We start from the raw sequence: 17331 nt of genomic DNA on the forward strand, positions 1-17331 counted from the left end.
TTCAAGCAAAGTCCTTCAGTTCTGGAAAACTCTCTGAGTCACCTTTCTTGGAGAGTAAAAAGTGTGCTCCCCTTCCGCCACTTCCCAGCCCCTGGTGACCATCTCCTGGATCCAGCCCAGGGCCTGCCAGGTGTGTTCCTGAAGCAGCTGCAGAACGTGCCCATGGCTCCCCCTGGTGGCGACCCACCAGGAGCTCCCCGCCTGGACCAAATCCCCTCTGAATGGGGAGAAGCACCGCAGGGCTATAGGGAAGAATCCTTAAGGATGCAGAAGACATTGTCCCCACCACTGAAGGCAGTCCAGAAGCAGTAAGAAGTATGTGAAAGTAGTTCATTAATGTAAACCACTCACCTGCTTTCATTAATGCAACAAATACTGAGCCAGGTGCCATCAATGGGTACCGGGAAACCTCTGTGAACAAAACAGGCCAGAGTCCCTGCCCTCAGAGCTTCCATTCTAGAGGGGGAGGTAGCCAATAAACATAATAAATAAGTCAACACTACAGTAGATTGGAGATTGATTACTGCCAGCAGAAAAAAATAAAGTGCAGGAATCAGTGGGGGGTGGGGGGAAGGTGCAAGTTAATATGTAGGATCCCCCGCAGCATCCAGGCCACACACTTCTTGCTTTGCACTGGAGCCCAGAAACGGAGCCCCCACCATGCATTACACTAGCTCATCCCACACAAAGCAACAGCATGGCAAGCAAGACAATTCTGGAATCCCAAATTCTGCACCTAGAAAAGTGCCAATTCCCCACTTACCCCAGGTAATGAGCAGAGGGCTTACACCCATCACCACAGGAGAGGTTCCTAGAAAACAGTCGCCACCAGCAGAGATGACTTCCAGGAACAAATGGACAATGCAGAATGGTTTCTGGAGTCAACATCTGCTAGGCTGTTCTATTTCCCCAGCCAGAGTCTGGAGGTCCCCAAGGGTAGGAGACTTGCCAAGCTCACACAGCCAATGGCAGGCTCTTCATTTGTCGACTCTGTGTCGACTCCCAGGCTGAGTTCTTAGCCACCCTACCCCCTGCCCCCAGGACCCTGACAAGGCCATGAATCTCTGCTGTTGAGATTCCCCGACCTGCAACACCCAAGTGTGAAGCCATTCCTTCTCCTAGCTCCTGGTCTCAGCATAGGTTTTAGGAGAGGGGTGGGACCGAAGCCATTCCAGTTTCCAGGGCAGGTCCTGATTGGCTCACACCACCCACATGCCCCGCCCCCTGACAGTAATTGGTTGGGGTCGGATTCGGGATGCAATCAGAGTCAACAGCCTGGAGACAACATAGCTAGGACCCTTTTGTTCCTCCTTATTGAGCCAAAAAGGAGACTTTCTCTGGACTTTGTGTGTGAGGACGGGGGTCCGGCACAGCGCGATGTGAGAGCCCAGAGGCTGAGAATGACGCGGCAGGAGGCCGAGCAGAGCCTGCCAGACCTGGATCCTGGAGGGCGTGAGTGCCTCCGGAGCTGTGCCCGGAGCTCATCCCATTCCTTCAGTTACAGAGGCTGACAGATGACGGTTCAGGCTGGTTCCAGGTGGAATTTCTGTCACTTGCAATCAAAAGAGCCTGACAGAGTTTGGGAAAGCACACCAACTGGGAGATGGCTGTTCCTTCCTTCTCATACGCCAGTGTGAGCTCAGTACTACGTGTGTACTGACGAGACATGCTCTCTCCGGGTCTTCAGAAGACCCTCACAGTAGAGGGCATTCACACCCTCTTACAGCCAGCTGAGGCCCAGTGCAATGAATGTGCCCAGGCTCTCGTGAGCAGCAGAGCCGTGATGCCAACGGAGGGCCCCCTCTGCAGAGCCTGCACTGTCCCATCAGTCCCACATCCGCCAGGACATTTGTCCCAGTGAAAACCTTTATTTGGCCAGCTCCCAACATGCCCACCAGTGTGAGAGTAACTTTGTTAGCCCCACTTTGCCCCAAAGTTCGAGGAACAAAAAATGAAGCCAAGGCTGCCACTCCAACACCCGTTCTCACTCTCCTCCTTGGTCCCTGTCGTCAGTGACTAGTGTTCACCCAAATTTCACATCCACCCTAAAAGTCAGAATGTGATCTTATTTGGAAAAGGGGTCTCTGCAGATGTGATGATGATGTAAGAGAAGATGAGGTCACTCCAGATTAGGGTGAGCCCTGGATCTACTCCTGGTGTCCCTGCAAGAAGGGGGCCAGACACAGACACACAGGGGAGGAGAAGGCCACGTGGCAGCAGAGCCGGGAATGGCGGGGCCACAAGCCAAGGAACACCAAGGATTCCCAGCCACCACCGGAAGCCAGAAGGGGCAAGAAAGTACTCTTCCCCAGAAGCTGGAGGGGAGCACAGTCCTGCTGACCCCTTGATTTCAGACTTCCAGCCTCCACGACCATGAGAGAATACATTCTGGTTTTAAGCTACTGAGCTTGCGGTAATTTGTTACGGCAGCCCTGGAAGACTAACAGAGGGCCAGACTGGGATTTGTTAGGGGCTACTGTGCACTCAGCAGAAGGACATTTCCTGGTCCCCATTGCAACTAGGTGAGGCTGAGTAAGTGCTGGCCAAAGTGCTGGAAGGGGAAGTGTATGGAACTTCAGGGAAGACCACGCCCTTCTTCATCTGCCCTCCTACTGCCAACCTGGGATGACAATGTGATGGCTGGCTTTCAGCAAGGGTGAGGGGCCATGAGGACCAGAGCCACATCCCAAAGCCCATTCTGAGGCCAAAGCTGGGAGGTACCCGAGTCCCTCATGAGTCCTGTGGCGACACATTCCAGACTTTGTACATGAGAGAGAAATAAACTTCCAACTGTTAAGCCCCAGTGGACTGGGGGGTGGGGGTGGGGGGTCGTCCATTATGTGCAACCAGGCCAAAGCCTAACTGGTCTAGGAAATGAATCCAGAAACTGGTGTCACTGCCCCGTGTGGACCATAACTGCCTTTTCTTATTTGCTTCTCTTATGAGGTATGTTAAATGTACAAGCAGGGGTCCAAAGGCCTTCCTGCATTTCTAATCCAATCCAGCTGATTGAAGAAATGAAGTGCAGGCCACCTTCCGAACACATTGCCATGAGCAACAGGCCTGCCTGGGGAGTGACATTTTCCAAACTGCAGGATAACAGAGAAATGGACACTTGTTCTTGTCCCTCGATTCTTCAAGTGTCCATTTTAAGGGAAAACCACACACACGCCGAGAACACCTGAATTGAGGATATTCCTGTTTAGTGCTGAAACGGAAACAGACACCAAATCCTTGGGTGCATTTTAAATTAAGCGCAAGCAGTCCCTTAGGCAAATATTTGTTCCTTCCCCCATTTTATTTACTTTAAATATGAATTTCTCCTGCAAGAGAGGAACATAGTTTACAGGTCTCCTGTTACAGAAATGATAAGCTGGAGTTCACTTTATTCTCATCACCCTGGGGCAGGTATGTGATTACTCCCATTCTGTAGATGAGGCGCCACAGGTTCAGAGATGGTAAGCGACTTGATTGGGCTCACCCAGTGAACAAGACTGGATTCACACCCAGAGCAGACCTTCTCCAACTGCTCGCCTTCCCCTGATGTGATAATGGCCACCCCCCCAACACACACACACACGAAGAGAAAAGGAGCTGGAGATTACTTCTGAGAACTCAGTATCAGTATGTGCTTAGGTTTTCTATAAACTAGAAATTTTAAAATCAGTGCATCTCCTCTTGCTGCTCTCAGTGCCAGATTGGTTAGATGCATACTGACGCTCTGCCACAAATTGGGTGACTGATCTCGAGTTGGACAGCTGGGCAGGAACTCCAAAAGGACATCTGGTCATTTTGCCTCTAGTCCCTAAGTCTCTTACAGGGTCTCCCACAGAGGTCCCTCCCGCAGCCTCTACTTACACATTCCCCATGCTGAGATACTCACTATCTCCCCAGGAAGGTGACAGTTCTACTCTTTGGAGACTTTGGAATCCAAAATCTTTCAGGTATTGAGGGTGGGGAATGAATGACTATGTCCTCCAATGACCAAAGCTTTTTAAAGAAAAAAAAAAAAAAGAGGTTCCTGCCCCCAGAAAACATTCTAAGGGCCTGTCACTGAAGTGTCCTGCCCCTTGCCTTCCTGGCCACCTGCACTGCTAGAGCTTGTCACAGACATGGTGGGATCCAGGTCAGGCCAGGACCGGGCACACAGAGGAGCTTGGTACTGTCAATGAGTGAGTGACCAGGCCAGGGCACAGGGACTCTCTGCTTGTGAAGTCACTTTCCCTGGACTGGCTTCCTAGTCCACAAAATGAGACAGCGGGTAAAGAACTACTTTCTGCAAACAAGTCTATGTACAGAAACCCGACAGGGAGAACAGGCAAAGTCCCTGTGCCCCAGCAACATCATCTGCTGCTCAGCCATCCGTCCTCCCCACCCCCACAGTCACATCCCCAGCAGCAGCGTCTGAGCGTTCCCACTGCTCCACGTCCTCCCTAATCTACATATCGCTGGATTTTATTTGTTAATATTTTATTTAGTACTCTTATGTCTATGTTTATAAAGGACAATTTACATTTTTTCTTTTCTTTGTATCATTGGTTTTGGGATCAGAGTTATGCTGGCTTCATAAAATGAATTAGAATATGTTCCCAATTTCTCTTTTCTGGAAGAGTCTGTGTGTAATTAGTTTTATTTCTTCCTTAAATACTTAGAAGAATTTACTTGTGAAGCCTCTGGGATTGGGCTTTTCATTGTGGGAAAACTATTAATTACAGATTTCATTTGAACAGCCACAGGTCTACTCACATTTTCTATTTCTTATAGTGTCAGTTTGGTTAAGTTGTACTTGTTCAAGGGATCTGCCCACTTCATCCAAGTTTCCAATTAGATACGCTGTTCACAAAGTACACGTACTGTCTCTTTAATTTCTGTAGGGGCTGTGGTAGTGCCCCTTTTACGGTCTGTATACTGGGGATTTGTCTCTTTGTCCCTTCATCCGAGTTCCTCAGAGCTTATCAGTTGACCTATTCTAATCAACTTTTGATGTGTTGATTTTCTTTACTGATTTACTTCAGTGATTCCTGCTCTTTAAGGTCCTTCATTCTGCTTTCTCAGAGATTAATTTGCTGTTCGTTTTCTTTCTTCTCGAGATGGAAGCTTGGAAGTTTGATTTTCACTGTTTTTCCTTTTTGTCTAAAATCTGCTTTATTCTAAAGAACACAATTTTTGAAAGAAAGTGTGTATGTCCCCTTGAAAAGAATCGTATCTGCAGCTGCTAAAATACTGTATTCTGTCATTGTAGCTCTGGTCAGTTCACTGTACTGTTTAAATCTTACGTATCTTTGTTCATCTATTACCTCTGTGTTCTATCTCTTGCTGAGACAGAGTGCTATTCTCCAACTATAACTGTGGATTTGTTTCTCCTTTAATTTTGATGTTTCTCTTTTGCACGTTTTGAAGTTTTATTATTAAGTGCTATTAAGAATTGACCCCTTTATTATTAAGAATTGTCCCTACTTTTCTTTAGTTTTACTCCTTGCCTTAAGATCTTTGACATGAATAAAGTCAGACCAGCTTTCTTTTGCTTAGTGTTTGGATATTGTACCTATTTTCATCCTTATAGTTTTCAGTCTAACCGTGTCCTCATAATCAAGATGCACCTCTTATAAATATCACTATTGTTGCTGTCGTTGACTCTAGTCTGAGAAGCTTAGCTTACTTGCCTTTTCAACCTTCTGCAGTGTACAGGTTCCAAGTCCGACAGTCGTCCCGAAGGGCAGACTTGTGGGGTGCCTGTTGCAGCCCCTCCATCTGGCCAGCTTTGTTTCCTAAGTATGGTATGGCTCTGGGAGATTTCACTCTGCCTTTCTGCCCAGCCTCACTGGCCTCCCACATCACCCCAGAACTCAGTGAATATTTTAGGATGCAAACCGGCCCCATGTGTGGGATCCTCTAGTTTCCTATCTTTCATGTTGACCCTGAGAGATGGCAAAAACCCTGCTCACCTCTCTCAACCGTGGTGGAGTCTCTTTGCTGGGGGAAGCCCAATCCCCAGCCCACACCCAGGATGAGCAAATGCCCCCCAGGGAGGAAAGTGGCTGGTAACTGTCAGCTCACTTGGGCAGGCTCTCCCTCCTCCCTTTGAAATTGTAGCTCTTCTAGATCTCAGAAATTCCACAGTCCTCCAGTCTTTAAAAACACAATTATTTGCAATTTATGGTTTTCCCCAGTTGTTGCAACAGAATGGCTGGCCTATTCCTATGTATTCATCTTACCTGGATGTATAAATGTGCTCCAGTTTATTAATGAAATGAATAAATAAATGCCCAGCACTTCAATAAGCTTCCACAGTCCTTTCTTCTATTAACCTCATTTTACAGGTGAGAAATTTGTGCTTCTGAGCTGTTCCATGAAATACCAAGGATCCCACACCTAGCAAGAAGAGTTCTAACTGCCCAAAGCCTCTTTACCATCACTAGGACAGGCAGGGGCTTTGCTAGAAGCCCCGTGCCTAGAACCATGTCTGTTGCGCCGTGGGTCCTCAAAACTCTTGCGTTTACTGCACACCTGGGGGAAGGAAAGGATGCATGCAAGAGGAGAGGAAAGAATGCATGAAGGAAAGGATGCACGTGGGCGGGAAGAAAAGGGTGCATGCATGCCAGCTGGGAGGGGGTGCAGGCAGCACGTACCAGCCTGCGGATGTCACGCTCGCATTCGCGCTTGATGCGGTGCACCTCGTCCTGGTGTGCCTGGTAGGCAGCGCGCAGGTCCGCCGCCTTGGTCTTGTCGGCCTGCATGCAGTTGCTGAGCGCCTCCTCCGCCTGCTTGCGTGCAGCCTTGAGCTCCAGGATTTCCTGCTGCAGCCGCAGGCGCTCACCATCAAAGGTCCTGCGCGCCTCCTCTCGTGCCTCGGCCAGCAGCGCCGTCTTGACCTTGTCGGCCGCGCCGTCCCGCAGCACATTCAGCGTGGCCTGCAGCCGCTGCAGCTCGCCCTCCTTGATCTTGGCCGTGCGCGCCGCCTCCTGCTCGTGCTGCCGGATGAGCACCTCGCGCAGCGCCTGCAGCTCCTTGGTCTTCTCCTCGTGCAGCTTGGCCCTGAGCTCCGAGATGTAGGCCGTGTGCCGCCGCTGTTCCTGCTCCCGCTCCAGCTTGGCCTCCTGCAGCCGCTCGCGCAGTTTGCCCACCTGCGGCCGGAGCCCCGGGAGAGGTGGTCAGGGTCAGAGCTGGGGGAGCCAGCCAGACCCAGCCGCCACCTCCCCATGCCACTCTGTGCACAAGGGCCTCCATGACCCTCCCCAGGTCCCTGCACCCCAATTCCCCCTCGTGCCACCCCCACAGTCCTGACCTTCATCAACCCCACCTCTTTTCCTTCCTACTAGATTTCCTACTATTTTCTTGAGAATTTCTCTAGAGGTGAAAAAACATCTGCAGATGCTGGAAAGGACAGTCAAGCCTTTGACATCTCTTCCAATTTGGAGATTCACAAGAGAGCACAATTTATCTGTCACAAAACACAAGACACACAGGCAGAGATCATCTCTCACCAAAGAGGAACATATTTTACTCCAGAAATACCTTTCCAGGGCCTCTGCACTGGACTGGGGACTTAGGGAGGATGAGAAGATGGAGGCAGAGAGGGGCAGACAGGGAGCAACCATCCTTACTGAGCTGGGGGCTCCCACAGTTCCCCCACTTTAACTCCTAGGAGCCTCGGGAGGGAGGTACCTGTTTTGCTGGAAAATAGCAGTGGTGACCTGCCCGCAGGGAGGAGCCAGCAGGGGACAGAGCCAGGCTCACCCTCAGGCACCTGGCCCCAGAGCCTGGCTCCGCAGATAACAGGCAGCCAACCCCGCCTGAGTGTATTTATCAAATCAGCAAAACTTAAAACATTGCTTGTAAAATGTGCCAAGGGAGTATTTTCTTAAAACACTCCAAAATGCTTTATTCAACCTTTTCAAGGATCACACAAAACACACACTCGGCAGGAACCCTTGCCAATCCATTCGCTTTCTAAGTCACACCAGTCTCCGAAGAACAGAAACCAACTATGTTGCACCGAGGACAAGCTGCTTCCGTGGGAGGCAGCAAGTTTCCCCAGACATGTTGAAGTTAATTTCGGGTGAGGAGTTTTACAGTGTGCCTGGGTATTGATCAACCCTCACTCACAACAGCAGAGAAAGAAGCAAAACCAGCGCAGGCGAAGACACAAGATCAGCATCTCCTTGTGTCGAATACTCTCAACCACAGAAATAAAATGGGGGACCCCGTCAGTCCTGGGTCTACCTCTCCCAGGGCTGGAAGTAGGAGTCTTTTCCTAATGGATTGAATGCCAAGGAACCGGAAATTTAAATACTGAACATGATTGCCCCGGCAAGGGACTAAATGCTTCTGGCATTGTCCTTTCTGGTAGGCCACACTCTTCTGATTTCCCTGGTTATTGCTGACAAGGACCTGAGTCAGAAGGAGGGGACTGGCCGCACCCCCAGCCTGCACTGATGTGGGATACTGAGCCTCAAGACGGTTAGCGTCACAGGTCAACTTGGCAGGGCCACGGGATCAGGTCATTTGGCCAAACACCAGTGGAGATGTTGCCGTGAAGGTATTTCTTTTAAGATGTGATTCACATTTAGTCAGCAGACCTTGAGTAAAGGAGCTGACCCTTCATAACGAGGCTGGGCCTCACCCAATCTGTTCATGGCCTCAAGAGAAAAGGCTGAGCTCCCAGATGAGAATGGAATTCAGCCTCCAGACTGCTTCAGACTCATGACTACATCAACTCTTGCTGAAATCTCCAGCTGCCTGCTCTGCAAAGTTCAGACTTGTCAGCCTCCATAATCATGTGAGCCAACTTCTTAAAAAAAATATCTGTCTCCCTCTCCCTCCCCATCCATACACACACACACACACACACACACACACACTGGTTGGTGTGGTTCCGTGCATCTCTGAAGAACCCTGACTATATACTCTGAAACAGGACATCAGCAGCTGCCCATGAGGACTCGGGCAGAGGAAAGCCAAAGGCAGATGAGTGGATAAAGGGAAGTTTGCTCACAGGTGGACAAGGAGGAAAGAATGTGGAGGGGAGCAGGGCGGGCCTGCTGAGACGGGCCAGGCCACACCAGTGTGTAAGGCAGGGATGCCGACAGAAGACGGGGTCAAGGGAAAAAGCCCCGCTGGGTCCCACCGGCTCTGCCCTGAGGAGCCGAGGGCCGAGCCCAGGGGCCACGACCCAAGTCCAGCAGAGCAAGGCTGGGTTGGCCCGCTGTGCACAGAGCACCTGTTCCTTACTCCATCGATCTAAGCAAGTCTAAAAAGCAGCTGGCACTTCACCTGCCAGACGCCTCCAAGCTATTCCCCAAGTCCAGAGGTACAGCGGGAGGGAGGGGCCCATACCCGCTGCTCCTCAGCCCTTGGCTCCAGATGAGGCAAGAGCAAACTGACCGGGAGGGACCGCACCCTGGGGGAGGTGGGGAGGGCGGCTGGCAAGGGGAAGCCTCTGAGCCAGCGACACCTGCCGCTCTGGCTGGAGCAGGGAAGTCAGCCTCCCCTCCCCCTGCCACCCCACTCCTTGTCCGATCTGTCAGTGCTGGCTCCCCATTTCCAGGCCCAGCCACTTCTCCCACTCCCTGCCACCACCCTGATTGTGGCAGCCACTTCCCAACCAGTAACGCCCCAGCTCTGCCCCTGCCCACCCCAGACCCGGGCCTCGGCAAGTCAGGGACTCATGGGTGTTGCTGGATGCTTGGGACCGTGTGAGCACCGTTCCCTGGCTCGCTAGCCAGCAAGAGCCTGGGGAGCCGGTTCCAAACGGCCTCTGTGAAGCCTTCCTGGGCTCTCTTGCCCCTACGCCGTGTCCTAATATTTCCCGTGCAACACGGAGCGATGACACAGGGGTTTGCTGAATGAATGAATGAATGAATCAACAGATACAGTTAGCACTTCCCCTCGTCCTACGGTGTTCAACAGGATCCTCTGGAAAAACGACAACACTTTAACTGCAGCATCAATAATAATTTTATAAGACCATACAAAAATATCATTTAAATGCAACTGTAAGTTTTCTATTTCTGTTTTTCCTATCAGCCCTTAAGCACATTGCCGACTGCTCTGAGAACAGAAGTTCCCTGAGCAGCGACACGGGGAAAGCCCTCCCGAGGGGCCGTGGGGGTGGCTGGGCTGAGAAATCAGGCAGCCAGGGCGTGCCCCGCAGGGAGGCGGCCTGGTGACCCGGGGACATAGTCCCCGCAGGCCTGCATCCCAACCCAGTGCCACCACCTACACTTGTGCTGAGACCTGCTGTTATGGGTGGAGGTGTGTCCCCCAGATTCCCAATGGAGGTCCCAACCCGCCCGACCACAGAATGTGACTGTATTTGGAGATAAAATCTGAAAAGATGTAATTAAGTCAAATAAGGTCATCTGCGTGGGCCCTGGTCCATTATTACCGGTGTCCTTAAAAGAAGAGATCAGGACACAGACACATGGGGACAGCCATGTGAGGACACGGGGGAGAAGATGACCATCTCCATGCCCAGGAGGGAGGTACCCCAGGGGAAACCAACCTGCCCCCACCTTCATCTACCACTTCCAACCTCCAGAATAAATTTCTTGTTGTTTAAGCCACCAAGTCTGTGGTGCTTTGTGATGGTGGCCCCAGCGAGCTAGTTGACCTGGGCAAGTCACCTCTCCTCTCTGACCCTCAGTTTGCTCACCTATCAACTGGAGAAAGCCCCCCCAACCTCACAGGTCACTGCCAAGGTCAGGAGGCCATCGAAGGCACCTGGTGTGACCTGCATAGTAGACATGTAATAAATGTCACAGCCAAGTGCCGGGTGACTGTGTGTGACAGGCAACACACGTGTGTGACTGTCCCATTCTTCAAACGACTCAGGGAGGCAGGCACATCAGAGGACCCCATGTAACAAAGGGGAAAATTGAGGCATGGGTGGTCACATGGCTTGCCCCGAGACCTCAAGGTGAGTTAGGTGGTGGCGGTGGGACGGAGCCCTGGCGGAACGACCTTTGCTTCCCAGTGGCCACATCTGCTATTGCTCCTTCGGGGTGGGACTTGCCAGCCCCAAGGGATCCCAGCAGGTGAATCCCTCCTGAGCTGCACAAAGCGCGGACAGGTTGGCAGAGGGTGACCGCCCCAGGCGTGGGGCCCTGAGTGTCTGGGGATGGGAGGGGGCACATCTGTCCCTAAGCTCCAGGAGCCCAGCCTTCCTCCCCTCCAGGTCCTGGCCTCTACCTCTGCTCTCCATGGCGCTGTCCTGAGCAGGGGACTGAGTCAGGGCCCAGGCCCCAGCTCCTCCCCACCTGGGAGCTGGACCCCATCTGGCCCCCTGCTGCTGCCGAGTCCCAGTGCGCTCAACAAGACGGGACACCTACGACAAATCCCCAGCAGTCCCTCCCAGTGCTCCCAGTGCTGCGGGCAGGGCTGGAAGGCACACCACCTCAGGGCCTGGGTATAACCTCCCCCACCCTGCCCAGAACAGGCCAGACCCTCGGCCACTCAGGCTGCCCGGGAGCAAGCTCCCTCCCCCTCTCTTCGCCCATAGACACCACAGAGCCCCATCCTGCTTGGCCTTCAAACCACCCGAGTGACAACACCGATGGGCTGTGTTTGGAATCCATGACACCGGATCTTTAGGACTTCGAACTGACTGGTTATTATTCCTCCACGGTGCCAGGCTGCCCGTCACGGCTGCACTCGACCTGGATGCCTACCGTCTGCCTGGCACCCAACCTGGTACCGTACTGACCAGCCCCAAAGCTCGCTCTTGCCCCACGAGAGCTCAACGGCCCCATCCCAGACCCAGACTCTGCTGGAAGCTCTTTAGTACCCTCGCCTCCTAACTCCAACCCATAGGTCCATCGGGGGTGGGGGGGCGGTTATGACCCCATCTTGCAGGTGAGGGGGTTATGGCATGGACAGTGATGGAGCTGGTCCAAGGGGGGGCCAAGATTGGAACCCACATGGTACCACCACTGATGGTATACTCATTTCACCAAGGGGCAAGCTGAGGCTCAGAGGTTGAGTGCCCACCCCCAACCCCAGCCTGGGAAGACCCCCACCAGGGAACTCGCAGCGCCCCCTCCTCCGTGGAGCGAGGGGGCCCGCACCCCTCCCACCTTGCTCTTTTCCTGCTGGAACTCGATCTGAATGCTCGTCAGCTTGGCCCGCAGCTCCTCGTTAGCCGTTTGCACGGCGTCAGCCTCCATCTCGGGCCTCTCGCCCTTGTTCCGGCTCTTCTTAGACATGCTTCCTCTTGGCTTGAGACACTGAGATCCCTCGGTTCACACCCACCGGCCAGCAGGTGCCGCTACGGGCTCCACCGTGCTAATCAGGTGTGCAGGGCTCTGCTCGTCCTCCGCGTAAACCACCATCACTTGGGACTCTGGGGAGGAGGGAGGCCGGGTTAGCAGAGAGACAGAGAGGCTGGCGTCCTGGCCTGAGCACTCAAACACAATGGCAGCCAGCGCTGGCTGAGGCCTCCCTGCCTGGGCCACACACCTGCTCATCCCACGGAGGCCCCGCCATTTACAACACTGACCTAGCACTTCTCACACTGGATACCACACAATCTCTCAGAAGCCTGTTGAGGTGGAGAGCCCTGTGCCCACCCCAGAGAATCTGATTTGCATTTCTCACGAGCACCCAGGTGATGCTCCTGGGCGACCACACTTTGAGCAGTTCTGGTGCACCTCTGTCCTCGAGAGGGGATCACACCACCACCCCCAAGCAACCTGTAAACCACCAGCTGCAGCCATCAGTGAGCCCCAGTTACCAAGGGTGCTTGTTTCAAAACGTGGGTCCCTGCGGAGCCCTGGGCTCAGAGCATGAGGTGCATGGTGGGACCGAGGAATCTGGATGCTCCATCCACACTCCCACGCGACTCTGGAGTAGGATCTGAGGATTGCACGCTGAAAAATGGCTCCCTGTCCCCAACCCCCAGACGAGCACGGCACTGGTCACCCTGAGCTGCTAGCTCTGCACCCACCGGAAGCGCCTGCAGTCCCTCCAGGCCCCTGTGCCTGCCTGGCCAGGCCTGAGCTGCTGCCCAGTTGACAGGGGCGTCGTGATGAGCTAACAGCCCCACCAGCACTCACATTCCTCCTGGGGAGGCCTAGGCCCTCAATTTGGTAGGGCTGCCCTCACAGCCCACATGGTGGCAAAGCCCAAGCCCTTAAAACAAGGCCTAGAGTGACAGCTAGTACGGCGGCATCCTGGGTGCAACACCTAGACCACCTTTTGTTAATCTGCACAACTGCCCCGTGAGGTAGGTGATGGTGCCTAGTGTCGCAGATGATGGACTGAGGCACAGAGAGGCTGAGTGCAGGCAAGAGTCACACAGCCAAGACGAGGCAACAGCGTTGACCCAGTCAAGCTCCACAGCCGGACCGGACGTGGTGAGTCCGAACTCAGACTCCAAACCCCGAGCCCTGGGCCAGCCGGACGCCATGCTGCCCCGCCCCTGACAGCACATCTCTGATCGCCCAGGCCCCCTGCTCTGCCTTCTTGCTCTTTCCACATGACAAACCATGCTACACCACGCAGCGAGCTCCAAGCAAGCAGGGCCGGGTCGGTTTTATTCTTGCTGCATCCTCTGTGCCTGGACTCAGAGCTCAGCATGCAGGAGGCCCGCCAGAAGCATTTGTTGAATGAATGAATGAATGAATGAATGAATGAATGAATGAATGAATGAATGAAGTACTTATTATGTGGCAAGCCCTGTGTTAGGAGCTGGGGAGCATATAGTCCTCACAGCACCTGGAGAGATAGGTACAGATATTAGGCCCATCTTAGAGATGAGAAAAAAACCCAGGCACAGAGAGGTTTAGTAAGCTACCTAAAGCCACAGAGTGATTCAGTGGTGGCCATGAGATTAGATCGCCTTGGGAGAGAAGGCACAGTAAGAAGAGAACATTCCAGCATGGGTGAATGCCAGGCTTTGGAGTGGAACAGAAGACATGCAATCAGCAAGGAAGATCGGACATGAGCAGCCTGGAGATAGGAGGACCAGGGAGGCTCAGGGAAGAAGGGGTTTTAGAAGTGGTCAAGATGAGGATGAGGATGGGAAACTGGCCACCAGATTCAGGAATAGGGAGTCAGTGGCCTCAGCAGGAGCTGCTTTGTGGGGTGGGAGTCGGGAGACAGGCAGGCGGACAGGAGCTGGGTGGGGTCTCCCGGACGCCGGCACTTCCAGCAAGCGGCAGACCCTCGATGTCTGTGAGCTGAGGTCCAGCGTGCCTGGGGGCACTGGGATGTTTGTGCAAACCAGCCGATTGGGAAGGCAGAGGTGGAAGCCAGTGATAGCCCTCTCGAACAGGAGGCTGCGGCGTTTCTCAACACGCCACGCAGGATTATTCAGGGGAGATCAGCATCCCCACTGACTGATTCCAGAAAGGTACATTGTGTCTGCAGGTAAGTATGAACTCCATTTGCTCTGATGTGACTTACGAGAGCATAATCCATAATTCATTCCTCGCTGCTCTGACCTGCCTGCCCTTAACCAGCACGGCAGCAGGCAGAAGGCGCCCCGCCCCAAAGAGAGAGCAGGAAGCACTCTTCAGATCCAGCCCCCAGAACGGGGGAGGCTTCTCTCCCCTTGATTCCATCCCGTGGCCCAGCGACACCACCTCTAGGAACGCACTGTAAGGACTCACCAGAGATATGGCCTCTCTGTACACACAGGAGTTCTTCCCAGCAACCCAATGCTCAGCCAAAGGGACGGTTAAGTAAATGACACCAAAGGAGGAAGGTGAATGTCACAGAGCCAAAGAACAAATACAATTTCCGGTCTCAGTTTTCAGAAATACTCATTCACTGTTTCCGTTTGGTCACAAATATTTTTTGAGTATCTGTTGGGCGCCAGGACCTGGGGACACAGCAGTGAGGACCAGACAGCCAGGCCTCCCAAATGTTAGCCGTGACGGCCCAAGTGACAGGTGATGTTTATCTTCTTCTTTACACTCTTCCTGATAAATCAGATTTTCTATTTCTATTCCTGCTTTACAGGAAAAAAAAAAAAATGATGCCATTTCTCCAAAGGAACTCAAGCAAGTTTCAGAAAACCATCTGGGTCTAGCTGGGAAAGAGACAAGAAAGAAGCTGAAGGAAAAGCACGTGGGCCCTGTCCCCAGTGCCTCGACAGCCTGGTCTGGAGGCTGACCGACTCTCCAGGCACAACTGGACGCAGCTGCAGCTCCGCCTGAGTCTCTAAGGGCTGCCTGCAAGGGAAAGGTCACCCGAGAAGAGAGGACACGGGCGGGCCACACCCCCTGGGACATAGCTGGCCGTTCTGTAGGGCCAGAAAAGTGCTGTCCCCAAGCAAAGGGCTCTCCTTCACAGTTAAGTGTGTCCTCTCAGCTCATGCTTTGCTGACTGGATGGTTCTCGAAGAGTCACGGAACTTCTCTCCACCTTGGTATTCCCATCTGTTTAATGGGATCCATGGCACTGACCTCACAGGGATGTGTGGGGATTGCTGGCATCCATATCTATGCTCAGCCCAGTGAAGATACTCACCAAACAAAACGAAGCCGAATTTATTAGGAGGAGCAAGGCCAGCCTCCCAGTAACCTCCATGAAGGTTAGGATAACAGGTGCTAAGACGAGGCACCATTGGAAGGGGCCACGTCAGGGTGTGGCCCATCTGGTGTCACGCTGTCCCAGCTTCTCAGTGGCCCTAGTACAACCTGAAGGCCCATTTCCTTCCCCAGCAGCCCCTCCCGAGGACACTGAAGATGCCAGGGAGGACGGGGCAGCAGATGAGGCATCTGGGCCTCAGGGAGGTCAAGCGCCCGCCCAAGGCGGCACAGCACGCGGGATGCAGGCGGTGAAATGGGTCTATTCCTCAGGGAGGCCCTGGGACAGCAAGCCCAGGGGAGGGGGGGAGAGGAGACCCAGCCCGTGGGGAGACAGCACACCAGGAGCATCTGGGGGACCACGAGAACAGTGGCCGGTGAAGTCTCAGGGCCAGTCCCAGACTCCAATTGTTCTCAGACCCCCCTGGCCAGCTGCACCCCAAGCCCCCTAGCCTCCCAGCCCGACTTTCAAGGCCCCAAGAAGCGGAAGGGCCAAAGGGCAGAGACAGACAGCAGTGGGACAGGCCAGACACCCAGAAGGGGGGCCATGCCTGGGGACGGACGGCCCAGTTCTTGCCTCCTCCGGGAAGCCTCCCCCAATGAGCCCATGGTCGGGCACCTCCTCTGAGCTGCCAGGGTGGCTGAGGGGTCTGTCAGCCCCTCTGAGGGCGGGATCCTGACTTCCCTCTTTGTAGGGCCTCTCCCCGCGCTCCGCCCGAACTCTCAGCTCTGTGTTTCCAGGACGAATAAAGTCCAGGGAGCAAACGCCAAGCCTGCAACGAGCTAACACCGACACTCACTCTCAGCATTTGCCAGGCCAGGGCCTCAGTAAATGTTGAGATGCGGGGACACAGGAGGCGACAGAACCCAAAGCTATGGGCTTAAGTCGAACTCAGGGGCGGGGATGGTCACAGGAGACAGACTCCATTTACAGATGGGGAAACTGAGGCCCACACAGGCCACGGGCTTACCTGCCTGCCTGGGGCCGCAGAGGGAGACCCGGAGGCTCCCCTCCCCTGAGCAGGTGGCCGGCGGAGCTCGCCTGGGGCTTCAGAGGCCCTGGAGCGGCCAGCGCGCCAGGAGGCGCCGCGGGTCCGGCGCCGGCTCGCACTGTCCAGCAGATGCCGTCACTCATCACAGCAGCTGGGGTCCCCCCCCCCCCGCCTCGCTCATTAGGACCCTGCCATCCCAGGGGCCGGCACAGCCCCGGGCGCCCAGCCCCTCCCCGCAGGCAGGGCCGCCCGCCCCGGCCCGCTGGGGACTCGGGCGCTGGGCACCCTCCCGGCGGCGAGCGGGCGCCACGGGCCGCGCCCCAGGCCTCCCCCTGGGCCCAGCCTGTTCCTCCCGCGGCCCGGCGGGCCCCTGAGAGCCCGGGTGCGGCGGGGAGGGCGGCTGCCGGGCGGGACCCGCCCCCGCCCCCGCACCCGCCCCCGCGCCCCCGCACCCCGCGCCCCGCGCCCATGTGCCCCCCCCCGGGCGGCCGCCCTGTAAGGGCCAGCGTGGCTGGGGTCACACGGCGCCCCGTGGACGCGGCGCGTGCCCTCAGAGACACAGGGCCTCTGCCGCTCTGGGAGGTGACGGGGCAGCAGCGGCCCTGCCCGGCCCCCGCCGCCCCCCGACCCCGCCCCCCGCCGCCCCCCGCCGCCCCCCGCCCCGGCCCCCCGCCTCCCGGCCTCCACCGCGGCGGCCAGGGCGGGAGATGAAGGTGGGCGGCTGCCGGCAGGCGCTCTGCAGAGGCCGGGCCGGCGGCCGGGCTCCCGGGGACGCGCGCCCCACACGCACACACGCACACGCACACACGC

General features: G+C 55.0%; 1 protein-coding gene across 4 annotated transcripts in view; it reads right to left on the reverse strand.

Moving 5' to 3' along the window:
* Nucleotides 1–12203, reverse strand: part of JAKMIP1 (janus kinase and microtubule interacting protein 1) — a 63973-nt gene extending 51770 nt beyond the window's left edge. For 3 of the 4 annotated variants that reach the window (XM_035004441.1, XM_035004440.1, XM_035004439.1), the window contains exons 1-2: nt 12075–12203; nt 6630–7124 (exon numbers count right to left, since the gene is read on the reverse strand). In XM_035004441.1, the coding sequence (XP_034860332.1) occupies nt 6630–7124; nt 12075–12203 (624 nt within the window). The remainder of the gene's footprint in view (nt 1–6629; nt 7125–12074) is intronic. The other variant, XM_035004443.1, reaches the window with a different exon arrangement.
* Between the last annotated feature and the right edge of the window lie 5128 nt (nt 12204–17331).

The sequence above is a fragment of the Mirounga leonina genome, unplaced genomic scaffold, assembly GCF_011800145.1.
Source record: "Mirounga leonina isolate KUSES-001 unplaced genomic scaffold, KU_Mleo_1.0 Mir_129, whole genome shotgun sequence".
NCBI lineage: Eukaryota > Metazoa > Chordata > Mammalia > Carnivora > Phocidae > Mirounga > Mirounga leonina.